General features: G+C 31.1%; 1 protein-coding gene across 9 annotated transcripts; it reads left to right on the forward strand.

Moving 5' to 3' along the window:
* The first annotated feature begins 255 nt into the window (after nt 1-255).
* On the forward strand, nt 256-27317 carry LOC123264655 (SPRY domain-containing SOCS box protein 3-like). Of its 9 annotated transcripts, none has more exons than XR_006509376.1 (6): nt 529-844; nt 1243-1433; nt 25298-25751; nt 25870-26014; nt 26110-26332; nt 27029-27121. XR_006509376.1 is itself a non-coding variant. In XM_044728067.1 (5 exons), exons 1-5 carry the CDS (start codon nt 817-819, stop codon nt 27145-27147), a joined length of 699 nt encoding a protein of 232 aa, XP_044584002.1. In that variant the 5' UTR covers nt 531-816; the 3' UTR covers nt 27148-27317. The 9 variants fall into 9 exon arrangements, 6 of the variants coding, with proteins under 6 accessions (XP_044584005.1, XP_044584002.1, XP_044584000.1 ...); XR_006509377.1 differs by having other exon boundaries at nt 26120-26332; XR_006509378.1 differs by lacking the exon at nt 26110-26332.
* Nucleotides 27318-27375: the final 58 nt, after the last annotated feature.

Genomic DNA, 27375 nt, shown 5'->3' on the forward strand with positions numbered 1-27375 from the left:
TTGAATTTATTTATATATAATTAAGTGACAAAAGAAATGCAAAATAAACAGATTGGATCGCATCTACACTTAAGGTGCGATTTCACGATGACGCTTGACGCCAGCTTCGAGCGTCGAATTCGATCACACTGTATAATTTCGATCAAAGCGCCATCTAGATAAAGAGCAGTGATAAAGCTGAAAATTCTGAGCTTTATTTAATTGACGCTTATGTACTATTTAATTAAATTAAAAATATTATTTATTGTTTATGAAACATTAAAATAAAAAAAATATAATGGATTTCGATGAGGTAAAATCTATAGCTATTCTTTATTCTAACTTATTGATATCTATAAAAATATTAATAAATATTCCAATATTCATTAAATTATGACACTAAAGTTGACAAATGTTATAAATTTTTTTAGAATTTTATAACAGTGAAATTATTATGAAAAAAAAAATTTAATAAAAAATACCGCATGTGAAAATTGAAAAAGTTATTAGCGGAAATTTTTTAAATCATTTTTGTTGTGATTGATTTGTCATAAAAATTATGTGTTGTTGTTGTTGTTGTTGTTATTGTTGATCCAAATAGGTTAGGGTATAACATAGGCTGATAAGTAAACTTTCGATTTTTCTTACTTGTAAAACTAGGGTCGTTTATTTCGTCAAAATGACGCTTGACGCTAAAAGTTTGACGCTGCTTTTTATCTAGATGGCACTCTAATCGAAATTATACAGTGTGATCAAATTTGACGCTCGAAGCTGGCGTCAAGCGTCGTCGTGAAATCGCACCTTTACAACTTACAAATCATAAATTATAATTCATAAATGCTGAAGCTTCTACTTATGGTTTTAGGTAAGTAACAACGTGATTTTTTCTACGTTAGCATCAAATTAAACTCTGGAGATTCTGGAGATGATGCTCTAGATGCTTTGAACGAAAATTACTTACTGGTTAAAAATAAATCAAATGTAATTTTATCCGTAGAGTACAGATTTTTGTCAATAGTTAGCGTTATAGTCTACTCGCATAATTCCAATACGCTCACACCTGGGCAGGCTTACTCTCTGAGTGTGTATAAGCACTTTGTATGTCTATATTATTTTTCATCATATCATTATCACTTTATCTCACAAATATTGCCAGGTTTTATTATTGCTGTCAAGTTTTGTGCAAACATTAAAAAGTGAGAAAAAAATTTAATGAAATAAATAAACAGAAATAAGATAATAATAAAATATTATTTTTTACAGTGTACGAATGGGCATGGGATGAAAGATTAACATCAAGAAAGTCTTTATTATCTCAAAACAATTTGGAAGTGAAGTTTCACCCTGGGTATAGTGATGGAACAGTTGCTGTTAGGGGGGATAAAATACTATCGAAAGGAAGACATCATTATTGGGAAGTAGAAATGCTGTCACAAATATATGGAACAGATGTGGTAAGCTCATATAGCTTAAACCCTGAAATAATATTTTTAACTACCAACAAATGAAGTGGATATTTTCAACTTGAAAAATTTAGTGCGCTGCAAGCAGCTACCAAACATAACACAGAAAAATCTAGAAAACGGATGATTCTGCTGGCAATTTCTGAAACTTCCTGCGATTCTTTATCTCTTAGTGCTCGAAAATATCTTTATTAGTAATTTAACTAAGCTTAAAGATATTGATCTAGATATTTTTTCGAGCTCTCCAAACTCAAAAATTTATAACTGGTTTAAAAAAAAACTTTTAATTCTAGTATTATGATATATTTTGAGTATCATTTTCATCCTGTAAGATTTTTGATGCAGCTCTTCAAACTCATAAACATTGATCTTCCTTAAAATTGATCCGACTAGAAATTTGAAATAACATCGTGAAAATAGTTAGAATAGCTTTCCTAATACCTTGACTTCAAAATCTAATAGAAATTCGATTTTCGCAAACCAGACTAAAACCAAAACTCTTAATTTTGTAAATTTCTGATTTTTTGAGTGAGAAATTAAAAAACATTCATTTTAATTTGAGGAAGAGCTTTTTTTGTTTTTTAGATGCTGACGAATAATCGCAATTTTCTCATAATATGTTCTTGTCTATGTTTTTTGTACGCACGCATAAAAATGATTTTGTTGAAATAACAAAAGACGGGATAACTGAAAAATATGTTCCGGTAACAAATGAGTTTAGTTATAGTAACAAATCTATTAATCGCATTAACAAAATGTTTCAAGTTATACTGACAAACCACTCTGTTAAATGACCAAATCAATTTGTTAACAATATTGTCCTAACAAAATCATTTTATTGCAATAATAAAACTAATTTGTTGCTAAAATATTTTCCAAATCAGATATCACTGATTATAGCATATTTTTAAATTATGGATTCTTATAAAATTTAATGTAACATTTAATGTAAATTTATTTGTTATTTTAATAGAATAATTTTGCTGTTTCAACAAAAAAATTTTTTATACCAACTAAATTATTTTGGCGAGTCTACTTAAAGATTTTGCTATAGTAACCGAATTGTTTTGTTGTTATAACAAATCAATAACTTGCTATAACCTAAATTTTGTTATTTTAACATATAATTTGTTATCCCTATGTTAACGAATGCATTTGTTACTAGAACATATCTTAGGTTATTTTAACAAAATTTTTTTCTGCGTGCGATTAAAACCAACTTGATACTCTATTTTCCTGTATCCTATTTTAATACAATGAAAACTGGAAAAAAAATTGCACCAAACTTAAGTCGGTAGAGTCAGCTACTCTTAAAAACTTCAGGAATCGCTAAAAAAATATTGTAACAACTAGGATTCAAAACTACACTTAGTCAATAATTGAGTGTGAGAAGTTTAAGCCTCTCGTTTTTTCGAAAATAACTAATGTTTTAACAATTAATGTTTTTTACAACTAAGGTTTAAAAGTAAAGAGCGTCGTCAAGATTACAAAGCAATCTGGATATGCTAGTACTAACTAATTAGGACTGTTTTTAGTAGATTTCATAGAAATCTAACTATTGCATTTGTCCTCATGGCGGAACTTTTGAAAAATTTTGCTATTTTCTGACTCAGTTCGTCGAGCTGATTCAGAAAATACATATTTTTTTTTTTTTTTTTTTTTTTTTTTTTTTTTATATTTAAATTACAATCTGTTATTTTATAACAATAAATAATTTTTGTAATTTTATGTACATGACGGGTATTTGGGACAATGTCCACTAGTATTATTGAAAACGATTTTTTAAATCAATTGTTTTGAACCGTTTTAGTCTTCTGATTGTCTCTTTATTTAGTAATTCTGTTGCCATGGGATTTGGGTGGTTTTTTAGTCTGCCTTCGTATTTCACGCTTAGTCTCGTAATTTCTTCCTTGATGGTTGGGATGCTCAGGTCTCTGCTTATTATTGCGTTGGATACATACCAGGGGGCATTGACAATGTTTCTAATTGTTTTATTTTGAAATCTTTGTAGTATTTCTAAGTTTGAGTTGCTGGCCGTTCCCCATAGTTGTATGCCGTACGTCCAGATGGGTTTTAGGATTATTTTGTAGATGTTTAATTTATTGTTCAGCGAAAGCTTGGATTTTTTACCAAGTAGCCAGTATAGTCGTCTTGTTTTTGGTTCCAATTCCTTCCTCTTGGTTTTTATGTGCTTAGCCCAGGTTAGACGCCTGTCTAGGTGCAAGCCAAGATATTTAACCTCGTTGGTAGCAGGGAGAGGTTCACCATATAGTGTGACTGGTGGACAGTCACCTCTTCTGGTGGTGAAGGTGATTTGGACTGACTTAGTTGGGCTTGCTTTTAGTCTCCAGTTCTCCATCCATGACTGTACCTGCCTGAGCCCATTTTGTAGTAGTTCTGAGGCTATCGTAGGGTCAGTATCTGCTGATATAATTGCTGTATCATCAGCAAAGGTGGCTGTAGTGGTTTGCTCGTCTAAAGGTAGGTCAGCCGTGAATAGAGTGTACAGGAATGGTCCAAGGACACTGCCTTGTGGGACTCCAGCTTGAACCAGGTGGAATGTGGATTTGGCTTGTCCATGTCGCACATAGAACTTTCGATTGCTCAAGTATGATTTTAATAACAAGTAGTACTGAGGTAGATCCTTCTTAATTTTGTATAGGAAACCCGTGTGCCAGACCTTGTCGAACGCTTGCTGTATGTCCAAGAATACTGCAGAGCAATATTTTTTTTCTTCTAGTGCGTTGGATATGTTGTTAAATACTCTGTTAACTTGCTCTATCGTAGAGTGTTTGTTTCTGAAGCCGAATTGGTGGTTGGGGATAAGTTCTTCTTCGCTAGCAGTTACTTTTATTCGTTTAAGCAGCAGTTTTTCAAATAATTTGGAGATAATTGTGAGTAAGCTGATGGGTCTGTAAGAGGACACATTATTGGGTGGTTTGCCTGGCTTGGGAATCATTATAATTTCAGCGACTTTCCACTCTGGTGGGTAGTAGTTGTTTCCCAGGATAGCATTGAATAGGGAGGCAATGAATACAAAAGCTTTTGCTGGCAGTTCTTTGAATATTTTGCCAGTTATTTGATCATGACCAGGTGACTTTTCACATTTAATTTCTTTGAGAATTGTAAACAGTACTTCGGTGGGTGAGAAGTATTTGATCGGTAGCGACATGGGCAATGGGCAGTCGAGAAATTTCCTGATGTCTGTGTTTTCGGCGTTGGTTGGTAGAGGTATAAAAACTTCGGCTAGGTGTTTAACAAGTACTTCGGCTTTTTCGGCATCACTTCTGGCCCATCCGTTTTGTTGTTTTAGTGGTGGGTTTGGCTGCTGTGGCTGTTTTAGTCTTTTTGTTGCTTTCCATAGAGAGTAATCCGTGGTAGCAGTTGCTGTAAGTTTTTGAAGACTATATTGGAGAGTATCGTTTTGGAAGTTATAGATAAGCTTTTTGAGCTCACGAGTGGATCTGTTGAACCTTGTTTTATCTATGGGGCTTCTCGTTGATTGCCATGTTCTTCGGAGTTTTCGCTTTTGTCTTATTTTTTCGTTTATTTCCTTGGGATATTGGTTCCAGTTGTCTGAGGTTGTGTTGTTGTTGGGTGGGGTAGCTTCTTCAACTGCCTCTCGTATGATTGAAGTGAGATGTTCCGTGGCTTTATCAATGTCTTCGTTACGGTTAAGTGGAAGATTTAAGTTGATTTTTTTACAGACTTTTTCGTGGAAAGTCTCCCAGTCAGTGTTTTTATTATGGAAATAGTTTGTTTTGGCTTTGTGTGTAATTTTTGTATTTATTGTCAGAAGTACAGGTGTGTGGTTAGATGACAGGTCAAGACTTGATTCTATGCATGTGGAGGTTTTTGCAATGCCTTTGGTGATAAAGATATCAAGTACATTCGGTATTTTATTAATATCTGAAACGAGCATAATGTCTATTTTATTCGTATGTAGGTAAGTGGCTAGTTCCTGCCTGTGGTTCGCTAGCCCGTTAGCATTCCAGAGTGCTATGTGATAGAAATTATGCATTTCGAGGAGGTAGGCTTGGTACTACCGTCGTCAGTAGGGTTAGCATGTTATTTAAGAGTACATTTTGTTGGCGTATTACTTCTTTGAATTCATTAAATGATTTTTCTAGAATTAGGATAATATCTGCGTTGTTATGATTGTTAGGATTTTCTGTTAAGTTGTTATTGTTTTGGTTGTAGTTGTTGTGTCTTACGTCAGCATTTACTCTTGGGCTTAATACACGTGCATAGTTGGTTGTTTGGTCTCCTGCGGCCTCAGTATTTTGTCTGTTTCTGGTGGTGGGGGTTGTGTACCGTGGGGCGTTTGTGTTTTGTACGTTGTCCGGCCTAGTTCTGTGCCAGTGCGATCTTTGGGTGCAGTCTATGCACTGTCTATGCAGTTTCTGACAACATAAGAACGGATCATTAATAATATTTTGAAGAAAAAATATTTTTTCGACGATTAATTTAAGTTTTTAATTTTGCAACAACAAAAATTATTAACAAAAAACTAAAAAATGAAAATTTTTTAATTTTTTCAACGGGGATCTATTCGGAAAACTTCCAAGAATTGCTCCAAGAGAGGAAAAAAATCTCAAATTCATAGTTAAACAATTATCACACTTGCAATGTTCATGTTCAAGCAGAAAAAAATTATTAGTTAACTATTGCATAACTAATTGAAAAATTGTGATAAAAAAGTTTCCCAGGTAAATTATTGTTTATTCATCTATCCCGTAAGCCCCTGAATATTTTAATTTTTGAAATTTTATATTTAATATGATAAAATAATTTTTATTAGTAAAGTGTCCAAAGTAGGCGTAGCTAACGTAAGCCCGAACACCCGTTTTCGGCCGTACTTTTATCCCTATACTTTTTTTTTAGGAAATTTCCTCCTATTTTTGAATCTTTTTCTAAATTTAATAAGTCTTCATTAGTTTTTGAGATATTTTCAAAAAACTAAACCCCCTTTTTTTCAGTTAATTGTTAATAACTTTTGTAATTTTTACAAGCGGAACTTCATTTTTTTCAAAAATTATTTAGTTGCCATTCCGAATCAAATGAAACCTCAATAATAATTGTCGGAAATTGCTGAAAAAAGTTAACCGAAAAGGCACTTGTTGACTAGACTACAACTGCTGTTTTGAGTCACAAGCGCTATAGAAGAATCCGTTAACGAATAAAAATGACAGAAAGAGATATATTTTATTAATTTTGAAGCATGAATAATGTTTAAGTCAATGAGACTTATGAATAAAAAATTACGAAAAAATTAATCTTTTTGTCTTCATTATTTTTAACTTCCCGCTAAAAATCTCAGATTTTCAAAAATCGGGAAGTTATTGTTTTCACCCCGTTCTGCAAAAATCGAGTTTTCATCAGATCTCGACGTTTGAAGGTCACAGGAAGCTTCCCTGACTATCCCCGCGAGGTTGTCACTATGTCTGTATGTATGTGTGTGTGTGTGTGTGTGTGTGTGTGTGTGTGTGTGTGTGTGTGTGTGTGTGTGTGTAAGTATGTGAATCACTTATAACTTTTGAACGGTTGAACCGATTTCATCGCGGTTGGTGCCATTCGAAAGGGCTTCGCCAAACTTAGATTTCCTGATAATTTGAACCGATTCGGACCGATAGATTTTGAGAAATTTTGAAAAATCTCAAAAAAAATTAAAAAAAAATCATTTTTGAAAGTGGTTTTTTTGGAATATCTTTTAAACGGCTCGATCGATCAATTTCAAAAACTAATCAGCTCTTAACGTCAAAAAAGCACGCCGATCGGCGCTAATCCGGTCAAAATCGGTTGATTCGTTCGAGAGATAGCGTGAACGAAATAAAACCGAAAAAAACCGAAAAAACTGTTTTTTTCACATAACTTCGTCATTTCTTCTCGGATCGTTTTTGATGATATAGAATAATTTTAGAGGTTAAAAACCGCGTCGATTGCCGCCGAAAACGTGGAAATCGGTTGATTAGTTCGAGAGATATCCTCGACGAAATATTTGGAAATAAGGATTTTTTCAACATAACTTCGACATTTTTGGAATAACTTTCAAACAGCTCTACCGATCGATTCCAAAACTAATCAGCTCTTAACATCATAAAACCACGTCGATTGCCACCAAGCTGGTCAAAATCGGTTGATTCGTTCGAGAGATATCGTGAACGAAAGAAAACCGAAAAAGTGTTTTCAGAGTTACTCGAAATTTCTAGTTTGACCAATTGAAACTTAGAAATTATTTATAAGGCTTAAAAAACTACGTAGAATGCCGCCAACCGCGTAAAAATCGGTTCATTCATTCAAAAGTTTTTGCGGTATGAACATTCAAAAAATAGTGTTCCATGAAACTTCTATCAGACTTTTGAGCTCAAAGAGCTCAAAAGCATAAAAAAGGTATCTTTTTGAGCTCGGAGAGCTTAAAACAACACACAGATTGTACTTTTGAGCTCGAAGAGCTCAAAAAAGCGGCCAGGTATTAACGGAATTAGCGGGAAGTTGCAGGGATGGCCTTTAGGGTCAACCGTTTTCCTAATTTTTTTTAATAAAATTATTTTTAACTTCTATAGTGCCATACTACATTCAATTAAAGCATAAAAACTATTTTTTTAGATCATAAATATTCCTAGAAAAATTGTATTAGTTAGTTCTTTTCGTTAAAAAGTAGTTTAATACGTGTCCATCAATAATTGAAAACAAAAATTATCGAATAAATTTTAATTAAATTAGCTATTAAAAAGAAGTTGTTGATTCTTTAAATTCAACAAAAAATTATCTTTGTAGAGAATTTAATTTCCTACAAAACCATACCAAGGGTTTTTTCATATTTGGTATATTGAATTTTCTATAACCAAAAAATAAGTGAAAAAAAAACTTTTTTTGGCGAAAATTCTTCTTTTTGCGAGCGCTAACTGAAAAATGAAGATAAAGGACTCAAATTTTGACACAATTTTTTTTTCGTAACTCTTAACGAGATTTTGATATGGGACCGAAAAAAAAAAAATCTTCGAATTATTTGGCACAGTCTAATATGTATATATTTATAACGCGGGCTTGTCCGGACGATAGCGTCTCTAATTCATAATGGATCTTCTCCAAACTCTACATACTTAATCTTGAGACGAATACCAAGGTCAAGTTCAAAGATGAGCTCAATCAGTTAGATAGTTCAGAATTTACAGGGTTTCAAAATTTTCAAAATCATAAAAATTCATATTTTGGCAGTTTCTTTCGCGGATAACTATTTAATGAAATAACTTATCGGATTTTTGTAAATTGCATTTTAAAGCCCATTAAACGAGCTTTAATTTTCATGTCATTTTATTCTCATAGACTGAAAGTAACCTATTCGTCTATAGGTGTTTAATGAAATTTTACTATTGCATTTGTTTTGACTTAGGGTGGAGGGATTTAATTAATGTGATTGAAGTATTATCAATATTAGTGTTGTAATTTTATTTAAGTAGGAAATCTACTTCGATTTCGGCTGCCGAATGGCGTTTTTTTTTTTTTTTTAACCATAAATAATGTTTCTTGCTTGAAATAATCGAATATTTATATATTGATTGATTCAAGCTTTCGAAAAACTAAAAAAAAAAAAAAGTGCCATTTGGCAGCCGAAATGGAAGTAGATTTCCTACTTAAATAAAATCACATTGATGGAATCCCTTCTTCCTAAGTTAAAACGAATGCGATAGTAAAATTTCATTAAATATCTTCAGACGAATAGGTTATTTTCAGTCTAGGAGAATAAAATAACATGAAAATTAAAGCTCGTTTAATGGGCTCTAAAATGTAATTTACAAAAATTCGATAAGTTATTTCATTAAAAAGTTATCCGCGAAAGAAACTGCCACAATATGAATTTTTATGATTATGAAAATTTTGAAACCCTGTAATTTCTGAACTACTCGACTGATCGAGCTCATCTTTGAACTTGACCTTGGTATTCGTCTCAAGATTAAGTATATAGAATTTGGAAAAGATCTATTATGAATTAGAGACGCTATCGTCCGGACAAGCCGCGTTATAAATATATACATTAGGGTGAGCCAAAAAAACTAACCTATCGAATTTACGGGTTAAAATGAACCGATATATCGAAAAAAAAATTTCCCTGCAAGGCAGGATTTATAGCTCAATTTTGAAAGGTGTCGGTGAGCATTCAAAGTTTCCCATTTAAATAACACGTAAAAAAATCTTTTTTCATTAAACATAATATAACTTTTGAACCGCTTGAGATAAAAACTTTTTGACGGCGGATTCTTGAAGGGCATTAAATTTCCTACAAAACCATACCTGGTTCCATTTTTGAGAGTCAAAAATTCATATATTTACTGGTCATGAAAATTAAACAAAAAATCAAAATAAGCAATTTTAGGCATTTATTGTTAGAAATTTTTATATTTAAGGAAATAAATTTTGTTCTCTTCCTTTTTTATTGCGTTTACCATTTTTTTTTAACTTCTAAACTAATACTAAACTCGAAAAATTACATAGCAGCAAGTTTTTCTGTCAGATACCATAAATGTCGCAAAAATGTTGGTACAGTAGCATTCGAAATGTTTTTATTAATATTTTTATAATTAATTAACTTTTTTCAAGAAATCTAAGTCTTGAGCTGGAGCGCTTATCGGACAAGGAGCTTTAAACCACGCTTTTACACAAATAATACTTGTATACGCCCCCCCCCCCCCTACTTATTTCGTTTCAAAGTAATTTATTTCCTTGAATATAAAAATTTTTAACAATAAATGCCTAAAATTGCTTATTTTGATTTTTTGCTCAATTTACATGACCCGTGAATATATGAATTTTTGACTCTCAAAAATGGAACCAGGTATGGTTTTGTAGGAAATTTAATGCCCTTGAAGAGTCCGCCGTCAAAGTTTTTTTCTCAAGCGGTTCAAAAGTTATATTATTTTTAATGAAAAAAGATTTTTTTACGTGTTATTTAAATGGGAAACTTTGAATGCTCACCGACACCTTTCAAAATTGAACTAAAAATCCTGCCTTGCAGGGAAATTTTTTTTTCGATACATAGGTTCATTTTAACCCATAAATCCGAACAAAAACAGTTTCACTGTAAAAAAATCACGCCAAGTCCACGTTCATAAGACTATTAAGAAAAAAAATTTTTATTTCTTTACAAAAAGATATAAAATAAAAAATTAAAAAATCCTAGTAACCGATATGGTTGTATATGATTTTCGGCAATTAAAAAAAATTTTGTTGTAAATTTAAAAATTAAAAGAAACAATTTTGGAACGTATTTAGTGTGCGTGGTTACGAAATATTTCACTTTTTATGAAATTTCTAAAATCTATCTACTAGGACTTTTAAAAAAAATTGAAGTACATAATGACGCACACCAAGTACGTTCCAAAATTGTTTCTTTTAATTTTTAAATTTGCAACAAAATTTTTTTTAATTTCCGAAAATCATATACAACCATATCGGTTACTTGGATTTTTTAATTTTTTATTTTATATCTTTTTGTAAAAAAATAAAAATTTTTTTTCTTAATAGTCTTATGAACGTGGACTTGGCGTGATTTTTTTACAGTGAAACTGTTTTTGTTCGGATTTCAGTATTTTTTGTAATTATAATAAAAATTGACAATTTTAATTTAATACATTTCCGGTGGCAAACTATCCCCTTTAAGCTATAGTTCATGTAAAAGTTATTCTTGCGCCGCCTGGCGTGTGTAATTGCAAGCTGTCAAATATCTTTTTTTCACTGTAGTTTCCCATCTATTATAAGATTAGCATGCACCCTTATATTATTTAGTCTCTGGCCGTCCGCTTTTACATAAGAAAAAGTTAAAATCTAAAAATCTGGGTCGCTATAGTTTGTGCTGATTATTTTTAATAATTTTAAATAGAAATTATAAAGATAATTGATAATAATCAAGTAATACGCGTAATAAAAAGCATGAACTACTATTATAAAATATCATATAAAAAAAAAAATCAAAGTAAATTTGAAAAAAAATTTGTAACCTCAAAAAACCGTTCTGCTTACGGTATATACACACTCGGTAGTCTGGCTTGAGAACGGAACTTGGCGCCAGACTCTATCGAGTCTGTTGATTCGATAGGTTAGTTTTTTTGGCTCACCCTAATATACATATATAAACTTTTGAATCATATGTATTTTTTGAATCAGCTCGACGAACTGAGTCAGAAAATAGCAAAATTTTTCGAAAGTTCCGCCCCCTGATTCAGAAAGATGATTTGAAATGATTACCTTCATGTTAATTGTATATCTATACAGGGTGTCCCAAAAGTCACGGACGCCATTGTAGCATCTGATGAAAAAAATAATTCTGAGACGAAAAGTCCTTAGCCATTTTTCAATTAACCGCATAGATAATTAATTATTAATCAAAAATAACGTATCTTTATTTGTTAAAGAGAGAGCGCCAGTGTCCAGTAAAGTATGTGCCAAAGAAAGACACAACTAGCTGTATGACTAACTAGTTTCTATAGCTAACGTAGTCACACATACTTACTTACACATTCACACGTGAAGCGTCTTCGTTGGAACGCACGTGACTTGACACTAGTGCTCTCTCTCTCTCTAACGCATAAAAGGACGTTATTTTAATTAATAATTAATTATCTATGCGTCTGATTAAAAAATGGCTAAGGACTTTTCGTCTCAGAATTACTTTGTTTATCAGATGCTACAATGGCGTCCGTTCCTTCTGGGACACTCTGTATAGTATTTAAATCCGATGCATTTAAATCATTTCAAATCATTTTAAATCATTTCAAATTAGATTTCTTAATCATGGCCATGAGGACAAATACAATAGTTAGATTTCTATAAAATCTACTAAAAAACATCGCTGCGCTTTGAAATCTTCAGGATTTCACAAGGAAAGTTTAATGTTGAAAAATTAACAGTTAGTTTGCTAGTCTAATTAGTTTATTTATTATTTGAAAAGTTGTGCAACTATTTCTTATTATTTCTTATTATCTTCGAACTCAAAAATATAATTTATATGTTATTTTGAGCTCTCTGAGCTCATAGAGTAAGCTGATCTAAGCTTTTGAGCTCTTCGAGCTCAAAAGTCTGATAGAAGTTTAATAAAATAGTATTTTTTGAATTTTCAAACTGCAATAATTTCTGAATGAATTAATCGATTTTCACGTGGTTGGCAGTAATCCATGCAGATTTTTAGAATCTATGATATAATTCTGAACACAATCTGATCGAACCAAAAATCTTGCAAAATTCACTTTTTTTGAATTTTTTCGACAACGATAATTCACGAACCAATCAACTGATTTTCACGTTCTTGGTGGCGATCGACGTGATTTTTTGGACTCTAAAAATTATTTTATTTTGTCAAAAATGATCCGAAAAAAAATCTCGGAGTTATGTGAAAAAAAAAACACTTTTTTCGAAATTTTTCGTTTTCGATAACTCTCGAACGAATCAACCGATTTTGACAGGACTGGTGGCAATCGACGTGGTTTTTTAAACTTAAGAGCTGATTAGTTTTTGGAATTGATCGGTGAAGCCGTTTAGAAGTTATTTCAAAAAAACGATTTTTTGAAAATTTTATTTTTGAGATTTCTCAAAATCTAGCGAACCGAATCGATTCAAATTTTCACGAAATTTATTGGCAATGATACTCTTTAGATCGCCACCGATTTCGATCCGATCGGCCGAGCCGTTCAAAAGTTATAAGAGGTTTACACACACACACACACACACACACACACACACACACACACACACACACACACATACAGCCGCACGGGCACCATCGCAGGAATACTCAGGGAAGCTTCCTGTGACCTTGAAACGTCGAGATCTGATGAAAACTCAATTTTCGCAAAACGGGGTAAAACCAATAACTTCCCGATTTTTGAAAATTTTCAATTTTCTTAGCGGGAAGTTAAAAATGATAATTGTATATATTTTATCACAAAAACTATACCAAAATCAAAAACCTTGAATGAATTCTAACTATTTTTACGATGAAGTTCGAAAAGAGCAACCTTCAAAAGAGTAACTTCGAAAGAGTTTCACTCAATATAGATTACTCAAAAAATTTAAGCAATTTGGTCGAATAGAAAAATCCTGAAAAATTAAATCTAACTTCAAACACTACTACGACGCCATTAAATGTCACTGAGGTGGTGGTCTTTTTTGAAGAAAGTCCACTGCCTCAATCACTAAATTGGAGAAGGTTAAAGCCATAAAGAATTTGCTCGAAAACAAGTTTTAATTACCAAGCAAATTTGCTGGTAATAAAAAAATTTCCGTTAGTTCAATGCCTTTCAATGATTCGTACCAGTCAAGAATTTTACGGAAAATGGAAACATCAAAATTTGGAAAACTCTAAATAAAGAAATCACTAAGTAAAAAATTTGTATAAATATATTAGAAATAATAAAAAAAATATTTGTCTAAATAAGGATAATTAAAAATTTTGATAATAATAAAGGTAGTAATGTAAAAATTTAGTTACCATAAAAATTGGAATTATTTTAACAAAGATAAGCGTAAAATTTAAAAATAAGATATCCATGAAATTAGACAAATCATAAAACAAACAAGTGAAATGATAGATATTTAAAAAATGGAGAAGAATAAATTTAGACAAGTCAATAAAAAGACAATTGAAAATTTAGAAATATAAAAAAATTGACAGTTTTAATTATTCGTAAACTTAAAAAATAGCCATCTCTAAATATAGACCAGTAAATTTAGATATCTTTAATTTTGGACATCTCTAAATATTTACAAATATAAATTTTTACAATTCATAACAAAGATGATTAAAAACATAGTAATCATACAAAGTAAGCACTAAGAAATTCAAAATACAAAAGATAGCTAAAAATTAATTGATTTTCCTGTGACCGCTGCTCCAGGAAGTTATAAAGTTATTTGCGATCGATTGTCCTGTAATTTTTAAAACACACTAAGATTTTGCTTTTAATCTTGGTAAAAAATATTTTCGAGGACCCGGAACTTCCAACAGCTCCTGTGACCGCTGCTCCAAGGAGTTGTAACGATATTTACGACCTATTTTCCTGTAATTTTTAAACCCCACAGAGATTTCGCTTTTAATCTTGGTAAAAAATAACTATGTGGACCCGGAACTGCCAACAGCTCCTGTGACCGCTGCTCCAGGGAGTTGTACCGGTATTTGTGACCTATTGTCCTGTAATTTTAAAAACTCTTTTTTACCAAGATTAAAAGCAAAATCTTAGTGTGTTTTAAAAATTACAAGACAATCGGTCGCAAGTATCAGTACAACTTCCTGGAGCAGCGGTCACAGGAGCTGATGGCAGTTCCGGGTCCTCGAAAATATTTTTTACTAAGATTACAAGCAAAATCTTAGTGTGTTTTAAAAATTACAGGACAATCGATCGCAAATAACTTTATAACTTCCTGGAGCAGCGGTCACAGGAAAATCAATTAATTTTTAGCTATCTTTTGTATTTTGAATTTCTTAGTGCTTATTTTGTATGATTACTATGTTTTTAATCATCTTTGTTATGAATTGTAAAAATTTATATTTGTAAATATTTAGAGATGTCCAAAATTAAAGATATCTAAATTTACTGGTCTATATTTAGAGATGGCTATTTTTTGAGTTTACGAATAATTAAAACTGTCAATTTTTTTATATTTCTAAATTTTCAATTGCCTTTTTATTGACTTGTCTAAATTTATTCTTCTCCATTTTTTAAATATCTGTCATTTCACTTGTTTGTTTTATGATTTGTCTAATTTCATGGATATCTTATTTTTAAATTTTACGCTTATCTTTGTTAAAATAATTCCAATTTTTATGGTAACTAAATTTTTACATTACTACCTCTATTATTATCAAAATTTTTAATTATCCTTATTTAGACAAATAATTTTTTTATTATTTCTAATATAATATTTATATAAATTTTTTACTTAGTGATTTCTTTATTTAGAGTTGTCCAAATTTTGATGTTTCCATTTTCCGTAAAATTCTTGACCGGTACAAATCATTGAAAGGCATTGTACTTAAAATAATCTCTTAATGACTTATAATCTGAAGTTTTAGAACATGATGAAAATAAGAATAAATTGATTGAAAAGATATTTATCATCATGTTCCCGAAAATATATTTCCGAGTCTTTTGAGTTTAACGTTAGCGGAATCATTCAAAAATTACTGGCAGATTTAACCGTTTTTTTGCTTATTTAATGATTCACTAAATAAAGCGGGCAAAATTCATTATTATTAACTTTCAACTGATTATTCTGATGAAATTTGTTTAATTAAGCAGTGTTCCACTCAATTTACATTTATTTGGTAAAAAATTAATCGCTTAGAAAACACTTCTATGCTATTTTGATATTTTAATTACATCACAACCCTGGCGGTTTCGGCAACACGGTGAAAGCACGGTTAATTCACGGTCGTTTCACCGTATAAGATGCGTTTTTATTGAGCGATTTGTCAGTCAGCATGGGATACCATTGTGAAAGACGTCTACTATAAATTTATCAAATATATACGGTGATTTCACGATGCAAACATTAGTTATACACCTCTAAGTAATAGAGAAGTGAGTAATAAACGTCTGTTTTAAGACAGTTGATGTACCGACTGTGAGTGCAGAAAAGATGAATGTACGCAAGTGAATCTACGACATTATGACCGACACTGTACGCTCAGTATACTGTCAAATCACGGAAAATCCACGCTACTGTCACAAACAATAAAATAAAAATAATATTTCTGACAGTTCAAGACCGGGACTCGAACCCGGATTGGTTAGTTGCGCGCCCATCGCTCTACCAGTTAAGCTATCTGAGACACTGTCCGAAGATTTTATTTAGTCACCTCATAAGGTGTCAAAACTTAGTCATTTTTTTTTTCATTTTACAGATAAAAATAGCTTAAATAAATTTATATTTCTTCCGTAAATTCAAAATAATAATCGTAATTAATGATTCAAATTTTTGATAATTATGAAAATCTTGATTTTGAAATTACGGTGAAATTATTAATTGCATAAAAAAATTTCTAGAAAAGAAATTGCTTAAAATTTAATTAAAAAAAAAAAATATCTCATAATAATTTTCCTTGATAATAAACAATTTTGAAATTAAAATTTTCGTGTAATAAAAAACTCAAATCCTTAACCCGTCAGCACTCACGTGAACTTTTCGGTAATATTTACTCTCGTGATGAGAGATTTGCTCACGTTTAATCTGCATGCGGCCGGGCAGCTATACAGTTACGAAGATACACGAACTAGCCCGAACGTTACCGAAAGTAAATTTTTTTTTGTTACACCTATAATCTCGTGATGAGAAGAATGCTCACAATTTCCGAGGCGCATGGGAAAAATATTTTTTTTATAAAACATATATAATATTAAAGCATTTCAAAAGTTCATAATTTGAAAATAGGTAAAATTACTCGAAGGTAGAAAAAATTTCATCTACCCTTTCCATTTGAAAAGAAAAAGTTTTCATTGTTTTAAATCGAGCGTGAGCAAAATGCTTATAACGTGAGTGCTGACGGGTTAATAATGGATCCGAATTTGTAGAATTACAGTGAAAATATTAGAGGTATAGAAAATATGTTAAAAGTTGAGTTGAAAATAAATTATAATTTATTAACTAATGAATTGTTGAAAAAAATATTTCCGATTAAAAAAAACAATAGTTATTATTACATTTGTCATAAACAAAAAGTATTATGGTTCTTCATTTAAAACTATGAAAAAAATTCAACACTTGCTGCAGGTCATAAACTCTTCTGAAAAATATTGAAATGATGGATCTCTGTTGATTGTATGTAATCTGATTAATTTTTTATGATTTTACTTTGAAATAAACAAAATTACAATAATTTAATTTTTTTTTTTTTTTTTTCAAATTTTTCATTCCGAGTATTTACTGAAAATTCTCATTTGCCTATCTTTTTATTTACTTTGAGAATTTTTAATGAAATAAAAAAAAAACATAGTCAGCACTTACTTATCGTTGACTCATAAAAATTTCTAACTTACAGACATTATACACTCGTTTCACTTACAGACCACTGTGCATTCACCACCGAGTTACGGTTTTTTGACAATTTATATGTTTTCGAATGACTGTCAAATGACAGACAATCGATTGATGATCTACGATTTTTGCTTAGGTAAAAAATCGGGGTAACCAAGTAAAAATTTTGTTTTTCGACGAGTGAAGTATAATAACTATACAGAATAAAAATCATAAAGTAACAATGAAAAATTTTCACAACGATACTCGTCAGACACTGTCAAACGACGGTCGTTCGATAGTCAAGCGACGATCATTTATCAACACTGAATTTACGGTGTATTCACCGTCGTTTGACGATCATTTTATCGTGACCACGAATCCGCCAGGGAATGTTAGGCCTCGCATAAGATATTTCAAATGTGAGTTACTTATAATTGGCTTATTTTTTCAAATTTTTCTACGTAACATTCATAACATCACTATGGCGTGAGTGTGATATTTATGTGATATATCTACACATCGATATCATGTGAGAGCCTAAAATCCACTATAACAATTATTTATTTCCATTGATTACATTAATCAGTAATTAATTCTAACCTTTGATAATACTACTCTTATATGCCATTATATAATTGACGTAACTTGAAAAACATTATTTATTACATTACTTGTTTTAATAAAAATAAAAAAAATTTATTTTCTTATAAAAATTTGAAGAAAAATTCTATTTTTTCATAACATTCTAAATTTTTAATTTTATTTTAATCATTAATACAATTCTTTTGCAAAAACGTCCTCGAGAAATTGTAACGTCCACGTTTTCCAAAATATAAATAACTAATTAGTCCCCGGCTCGAAATTTGCTCGCCGGAGTCCAGAGTCATAAACGGGGATCACATTATCAATAACAAAATATAAACAAAACACTTCATTTTAAATAAATCAAAAAAAAGAAAACCTCTTTATTGGCCTGATCATATTAATAAACGATATAATTAATATAAGCAAATTAAACAATATAAACAATACATTAGAACACTCTTTTCAACAAATATCAAAAGCTTAAGTGATAATATGTACAAACTTTATGTCAATATTCGAACATAACCCGCACACACCGTTTGTTTTTCCGTTTTCGGTGCCACCTGGTGGCTAAACTCTGTCTACTACCTTTACAAAGTAGTATTCCTACCGACGGTTACACCCTAAATCGCGGCCCTACTTTCCCCTAATCCCGTTCGGATGCTTGGAAAGCAACCCTTTCCGGCCCTACTTACCCCTAATCTCGTTCGGATGCTTGGAAAGCAACCCTTTCCGGCCCTACTTTCCCCTAATCCCGTTTGGGGGCTTGGAAAGCAACCCTTTCCGGCCCTACTTACCCCTAATCCCGTTCGGGTGCTTGGAAAGCAACCCTTTCCGGTCCTACTTTCCCCTAATCCCGTTTGGGGGCTTGGAAAGCAACCCTTTCCGGCCCTACTTACCCCTAATCCCGTTGGGGTGCTTGGAAAGCAACCCTTTCCGGCCCTACTTTCCCCTAATCCCGTTTGGATGCTTGGAAAGCAACCCTTTCCAGCTCTACTTACCCCTAATCCCGTTCGGGTGCTTGGAAAACAACCCTTTCCAGCTACGCGGTGGCCAAATTTCCCCCACATGGTCAAGTCAGCACTTTCATCCGGTCAGTTCACGATACTTACCTGGGCTTTGGTCAGACTCCAGGTAGAGTATCATCCTCTCGAATTACTTGGTGAAGAGTATTCAACCGAGTAATTCTCCCGAGAAAGAATTGCTTCTATCGAGCCAAATTTTGGCGTTTATGATTTTTCCCCTAACTCTCTTGTAACGAACCGGAAGGGTCGTTTTAGACACCTGTCCGGTGTCCTCGAACTAGCATTCAAAAATAATTCTTTATTATTTTAATCGTAATTTCCTTCATTTTCTATCCATTCGTTTCGTCAAATTCACAATTCTTTATTATTTTAATCGCAATTTCTTTCATTATATATTCATTCATCGCTTTCCCATACTAAATCTTGTTCGGAACTTAGAATAATTTTCCCAGTCTTTTAATTTCTTTTACAATTAATTCGCTCGGCTTCGTAATAATTTCTCACACGCTTAATTTCTTAATTTAATCATACCTTCGGTAACAATAATATAAAATTATTAACTAAATAAATACAATAATTAAATAATAATCACCGCACTAATAACAATAATTGTTTCTATTAATTTTTAAGTAATTAACTAAAATACTCAAATACAAAAAGTAAAATCTGCGTCATAAAATTAGAGAATTTAATTGTTTTATTATTAAACTAATTGATTTTTTTTTTTAAATTTTTCTATATACATACCGTGTATTCTTTCAAGTTATAAATTTTATAAGAAATAACTGAGAACATTAAAAAATAAATGCAATTATTAATAGCATAACGGTATATGTGATGTAAATATTACGTTCAATGTACGCAATTTATAAACCATAATCGTGATATCACAAGACAGTCATAGTATATACGTCAATGTGATGTCAGAGTGGTACCACAACTTTTTATAGCACAACAAAAACAAAAGAAATGCTAGCTTTGTGCAAAAATTAAAAAAATATTGTAGTACGCATATATCTTATGTGGGTCATTCCATGTCAAATCGTACAATAGTTGGAATCGACCTCTTTCGATTTGGACAAATTTTGGTCAGGAGTTTTTTTTTATTATATAACAAAGTTCTGCGAAAGGAAAAAAAAAAAAATTTTTTTTCAAAAGATATGCAAATTCAAAATTTCGCGATTTTTGCAGTTTTTCAATTTTGTTTTTGTACTATCTCGAACGCTATTATAGATACAGGAATGGCCTTTTGTTTATTTGAAAGAGAACACTTGAGGCTGTTGAAAAAAAAAATATTTTGGAAAAAAATTTTGAAAAATGCCAAATTTGTCAAATTTAGAATTTTTTAAAATCGTCAAAAATGACGATCGACATTAAAATTTTGGCTCATTCTTTTGTATAATGCCTTGTACTGATCTTAAAAGATCCTGAAATTTTTAGAACTGTGTTTTTTGTTTTTTCAAAAATATTAATTTTTGAATTTAAAAATAAATTTTTTTTTTGTATTTTGCAACTTCTAAATAAGGTAAAGTTATGCAGATACATAGAATTGTAAGGTAGTTTGGGTGCCAAATGACTTCAACTTGACCCCATATTTTTTTATATTCATTTGAAAGATTATGATTTAATACATCTATAGAAAAAAAATCAGATTTTTTTACCTCACCGTTTAAGAGATATAATTAATTAAAGTTTTGCAAAAATACACGATCTCTTATGAGTGTCCGTTCAATAACTCCGGAAATGGAGAATTTATAAAAAATCGGCCAACTTGACCCCATAAAAAAAACTTTCCAATAGATAGAACAATGTTTCACACATATTCTATCAAAATTTGATAACGATTTACCACATAGTTTTAATTTAATTAATTTTTAATACCAAAAATTGGTTTCTATCTTTGTTGTTTGTCGGAGACATTGCTCCCCCATCTTTATCAGGGGAAAAATGGCGACTTTTCGATGCGCGGCAAATTTAAAATTGAAATATAATCATAAAGTTTTTTTACATTAAAATAAATTGTTATTAAATATACGTTAAAAGTTCACGTAAATTATAGCAGATTTAACATATTGAAGTGATATTTGCAAATTTAAACAATAAATAAATACCGTAAGCAACTGTTTTAAGTACTAACCTTACATAACCTATAACAGTTGTTATTGTTTTGTGACAGCACAGTACTTGTCAGTTGATATTTTACTAGATATATTATTATAATTATTTAACCATAATTATGAATTGAATTCATTTAATTAAATTCTGATTAAAAATAATTTTATATTTTATGCTATTTTTCGAGTGATCACTTGCAAAAAAGAAAAAAAATTATCTATTAATTTGACCTCGGATTGCGATGACCAAACTACCTTAAGGTAGTACCTCCGCGACAATCCAGATAAAAAATTTTGGCTTACTATCCATGTTTTACGTATCGACAGAGCTAAGGTCCCTCACGTTTTTGGAAATACCGTAAAGATTCGGTATTTATACGATATAAATGCTGTATTTTTACCGTAATACTTCAGTTATTTTAGCCAGTTTTTTTGTCGAATTATTACGAAAAAACTACGAAATAAATTCAGAATATTTACGGCAATACAATAGAAAAATTACGGTATATTAACAGCATTTAAACCGTAAATGCACCGCATATTTACTGTATATCTGCGTATATCTACGTGGATATCTGCGTATTTACTACTATTTTTCAATAACTTAAAATTTTTTTTTATAATATTATAAATTATCATGAATAATTTTTAAGAGGTTGATAAATTAATTTCTCTGATTTTATTATTATTATCATTTTTTTTAGTCCAGACCGGGATTCGAACCCGGATCATCTAGTTATGCGCCGAAGGCTCTACCAGTTGAGCTATCAGAGACACTATCCGTATCTATTTACTCAGTCACCTAATAAGACTCACCGAGTAATGAACACAACCGTCCATCTTACGGTAGAAAGCATTATATCTTTAATTATATTAGTTATAACGGGGTTTTGCCTGACCCGGGGATTTACCAAGCCAGGCTCACCGTTTATATTGGAAATTTTTGGCTTACTAAAAAAAAGAATTATTATTAAAAAAAGGGCGACAGGAGATTGATCTCCAATTAATTACTACTGCGACTTCGGCTAGCTCTTATCTCTTCCTCAGGGTGGCGGACCATGCTGAAATACTCGTCGTTAAAAAATAGGACAGCAAACTAAACGAAAATTCTTAAAATTACTCGAAATAAATTCAGAAGAATTTAACAGAAAAAAATAATAATTTATTTAACAAAATATACGTCGGAGGTCGATATTAACAAAATTATTAAAACGTCGTAACTTAACGTTTCTCTTAATTTTAAACCAAATTTAAAACGTCGTCACCTCAATTTTATTTCTCACACTCGCATTCATACATCGGCAATCACACTATGTAATAACAGCATTACAAAAAAAATAATCGTAAAGCGTTGAATCCTCGCGTATTATTTTGTTAATCAAAATATTTTACAAAATTACAACGTGGACTCGAAACGCTGAATTCAACACTGGACAAGAACGTCGGCTTACCAAGCAATTGAGCGTCGTCCTCATCGTAGCAGCTCGGAAAAGCTTCATGCGGTCGACTCGATAAATAAATTATTTAAAAAAAAATAAATACTTCAATACAATTTATCAATTAATTTCAAGTCAACAAAATCGCGACAATACTTCAAAATTAACTTTAGGTTGCGGAGCGCGCAAAAGCGCGTCCGAATCCGTCAACAGTCCAGCCTCGAATCCTCTTCCTCATAGAGAAGTACCCGCTTCTTCCTTCGTTGAAGTTGGTGGCGCTAGTCTTCATTTCCATTGGAATTGATTCCCGTCGATAGTTGATCTAGGTCCGTATAACAGTCAACGAACCTCCACGACAGTCTTGTCACCTCTGCTCCTGCAGTACTGACTAACCAACTGTCATCGATGGTGATCGTCGTATTGGAACGTGCGGCAATGCAGCGTCGATTGTCCTCAGACCTCTCGGGTGCTTACGCCGCTCGGTGCCTCGCTCGCTTCGGTACTCGCTTATTATCGTCGTAGCTCTATCCTTGTCGCTCCAATGCATAGCCTCGTACTCGCTCTGACTCCCTCTGTCTTCGTTACTCGCCCAGCGTTACGTATTTATACAAAATAATTCATAAAAATTAGTAAAATTTTCATTCATTCACACATAACATTCACGACGTTGGATTCGAGCCTGGAAGGCTATAATACCCCAAGTATTGGGCGTTGAATAAAAATCTACCACGTTACATAGTATAAACGCGGTAAAATTGCAGTATATCTTTGGTATTTTTACCGTAGAAATACCATTTTATTATTGTAAAATTATAGTAATATTATAGTTAATACATAAATTTTTTACGGTAAAAGTTTTAGAGTTTTACGGTAATTTTATCGTATTATTTCTGAACTGCAGCAAAAGTACGGTAGAAATGCTGTATAACTATAGTAAAAAAACTGGCCAAAATAACCACAGAAATACCGTATTATTTCAGAATTATAACGGTTAATTTATGGTAAACGCATTAATACCGAAAATTTACGGTATTTCAAAAATCGCGAGGAGTTGTAGGTTAAGATTTTTTAACGTTACTACTCGTCGACTACTATATTCTCTATACATATACCCACACACTACGGTTTCAGTGACTAGCGGCTGTTTTTCGTACCCCCTCTCCTAAAAATAATCCTCTAAAAGTGAAATTTATTTTAATTAATCTCGAAAACTACACGGTAAATAATTTTCATTTTTTTTTTTAGTTGTTCGAAATATCATATTCTTCAATCTACTAGTTTTTTGATAAAGTCGTGAAATTCCTTCGATAGAAAAAATAAAAAATACTGTCATTTTCTCACGCTTCTCCTATGTTACATGTACAAAAATGTCATTTTCAATTGCAATTATCTCAAGTTAGTCACGGTAAATCGTCTTCAAATTTTAATAGCATATGTATTATGTATTTAATGACTTATATTCAAAGTTTCGAGGATTTCTTAAAATATTGCTTTCATAACCGTACTACCTTAAATGATATATATTTTTTAAACTTTTTTTTATTTTTTGGACATAATCTTAAAGTCATCCTTAACACATGATATAATTTGTTATTTGTCCTTTTTTTTACTTCATTTAAAGTTTCTGACGCCACTTATTGTCTTATTAAAATACAAATGATTTGAAATTTGATATTGAGCAACATTAATGTGCAGAAATTTATAAGTAAACAATTATTTGAAAGAACAAAAAAAATTTATATTCTCATCCCATTATTTCTGATTTTTATTGGAAATTAATATCTGTTTGAGTTATTTGGCGTTAAAAACTGTAATTGAAGTGAAGAATCAGACAATATATATCATGCGTTAAAAAAATAAGATATTATATCATGTGTTAAGCCTGACTTTAAGATTACGTCCAAAAAATAAAAAAAAGTTGAAATTAATATGTTATTTAATATTTCCACGTCGTGCATTTAATTTTTTAATGCTCAAAATTACAATACTATGTACCTGCATAACTTTACCTTATTTAGAAGTTGTAAAAAACAAAATTTTTTTTTAAATTCAAAAATTCATATTTTTGAGAAAACAAAAAACACAGTTCTAAAAATTTCAGGATATTTTAAGATCAGTACAAGATATTATACAAAAAAAAAATTGAGCCAAAATTTTAATGTCGATCGTAATTTTTGATTATTTTCAAAAATTAAAAATTTAACAAATTTGGCATTTTTCAAAATTTTTTTTCAATAGCCCCAAATGTCCCCTTTCAAACAAACGAAAGGCCATTCCTGTATTTATAATAGCGTTCGAGATATTACAAAAACAAAATTGAAAAAATGAAGAAATTGCGAAATTTTGAATTTGTATCTTTTGAAAAAAATTTTTTTATTTTTTTTCCTTTGGCAGATCTTCGTTATATGATAAAAGAAAACTTCTGACCAAAATTTATCCAAATCAAAAGGGGTCGATTCCAACTATTGGTCGATTTGACATGGAATGACCCATGTATGGAGTTGAATTGAAATCATCAAGCGCGATTTGTGCGATTTGTGACAGTGAGCAATGACAGCACTCTCTTTGCTCGGACATCAATACTCGCCTTCATTTAGAACCGTATTGCTTTATTTCATGCTTCATAATATACTGTTAACTTTTTTACGATTAATATGAATATGTATTTTAATATATTTATTGTATTTCAGATGGTTGGTGTAGGCACTGCTAAAGTTAACATTAATGAGAGGGATAAATTTTTATCGTTGTTGGGACAAGACCGGGAATCATGGGGGCTGTCCTACAAAGGTAAAATACACTATGATGGTGAAATAAAGGATTATTCTGAACCGTTTGCGCAAGGCAGTGTCGTTGGACTTCATCTAGATACTTGGAAAGGAACGTTACAGTTTTTCATAAATAATAAGCCTTTTGGCATTGCTTTTACTGGTTTATATGGTATTGAATTGTATCCTATAATTTCATCCACAGCAGCCAATAGTTGTATGCGAATCACACAAAGTTTATCAGTTCCTGCATCCTTACAAATGGATTGTCTAGGGTTATTAAAGCCTTTGCACAGATCATATCTATCTACAGCCTTTCCAGGTCTTCGTTATTTATTGAACAGTAAATTTGCAGAAGTTTTACGTAAGAAAAGAGGTAATTACTTTCTTTTTCATTTCTCATTTCCTAAATATAAAATTATCGTAATTTCTTAACCCGGGATATTAAACCCGATTAATAAATCCGAAAATTTATGAAACTACCACTTTTTTAGCCTGAAGATCAATTATAAGATCCATATGGTATTCAAGATTGATATTAGTCAATTTTCTACTGAACTGATTGATCAAAGTACGATAATTGAATTAAATAAGCAAGTTTTCATTCTTTCCTTGAAGATATTGGAAAAAATTGAGGAAGTAAAAAAAAATTTATTAAATCTAGATTTACCAAAAAATTACTCAATCGCTTGAATAAATTTAGAATAATTTCAAAAATAAAATTTCTATAAAAGGTTTTTTCAGAAATTACTTTTAAACTACTTAGCTCACAGAGCTTAGTCAATTTGGCTGAATCAAATGGATACTGCTCCGACAAACCTCATTTTGCACGACTCATGATGCGAAGCATTTAAACGAAATATTATAAATTAACGACCTAGCGAGCGAAAAAATCACCCGATCGCTTTGAAATTTAATCACTTATTCCTGAAATGAAAACAAACATTTCGAGCTTTGGTAGGTCGATAGATAGATAGATAGATAAATTATTTTGATCTCAGAGCCATAACTCCGTCAAGACCATCAACAAAAATACATAATTTTATACAGTACAGTGCTATGCAATAAGATAATAGCGATAATATGACAATAATCTTAATGATAAATTTTTTATAATATAGTTTTGAGATACTCTAGTTTTAAGCAATTGCTCATTAATGAGATTAGTGATTGCTGTGATAAATAATGGTAGTATTAACCATATCAATTTTTACTTTGGTAGTAAAAAATTCAGGTTTTTAGGGTCGAAAATGTGTGTTGCATTCAAAGATCGATATCTCACTTTCTAATTATATTATCAAACTCTATTATGACTGCAAAATCCGAAACAGAATTGCCAATAAATTTTATATTTTGAAAAAATTTATTTTTTTACAATCATTAAATTACAAGAAAATTAATGAGAGTAATTTGTGCTGAGTGTGCACCCGGAGATAGAATAAACCCAAGAGTAGGGATTAAAAACAGTTTTGTTCATCCCATTTTGTTAAAAAATACGAGAACGTAATTGCGACGTAAAACTGTTTAGATTACTTCAACTGCTCGTGACTCCTACTCTCGCACACTGAACAAAAATTAGTCTCTGTTTATAAACAAATTTTTTCCAAAAATACTGGTTAAGATATTGGTGCGTGTTACTTTTTTTTTTTGCAGATAACGATGATTCCGAAGATAGTGAATATGAGTTCCCTGAAGAGTACTTGATATTGGATGATTTTGACTTTGCATTAGTTGGCCGTGGTAGAAGAAAAAAAAAACGAATAATCCATTAAATTTTGAAAATAATGAATTACTGTAAATAATTGGCATAAATTATTGAATGTCATTAAAACATTTTCTTTTTCACGTAACCCAGGTTAGAAAAAAGAATTCAGAATGATTGACAATGTTAATTCTCCACAAGAGAAGGAATTCAAAAGTGTTGAGAATATTCAGAAATATTGAAAAAAATTCAAATTTCGTTACTTCTTATACTTTTTAATACGTGTTTTTAGTCAGGA

This window comes from Cotesia glomerata, linkage group LG5, assembly GCF_020080835.1.
Source record: "Cotesia glomerata isolate CgM1 linkage group LG5, MPM_Cglom_v2.3, whole genome shotgun sequence".
Lineage (NCBI taxonomy): Eukaryota > Metazoa > Arthropoda > Insecta > Hymenoptera > Braconidae > Cotesia > Cotesia glomerata.

Bases quoted from the DNA above. Each gene is read 5' to 3' on its own strand.
- LOC123264655 (XM_044728065.1), top strand. From the start codon at position 817: ATGCTGAAGCTTCTACTTATGGTTTTAG. The intron at 845-1,242 runs GTAAGTAACAAC...TATTTTTTACAG, and splicing joins GCTTCTACTTATGGTTTTAG to TGTACGAATGGGCATGGGAT. The intron at 1,434-25,297 runs GTAAGCTCATAT...ATTGTATTTCAG, and splicing joins AAATATATGGAACAGATGTG to ATGGTTGGTGTAGGCACTGC.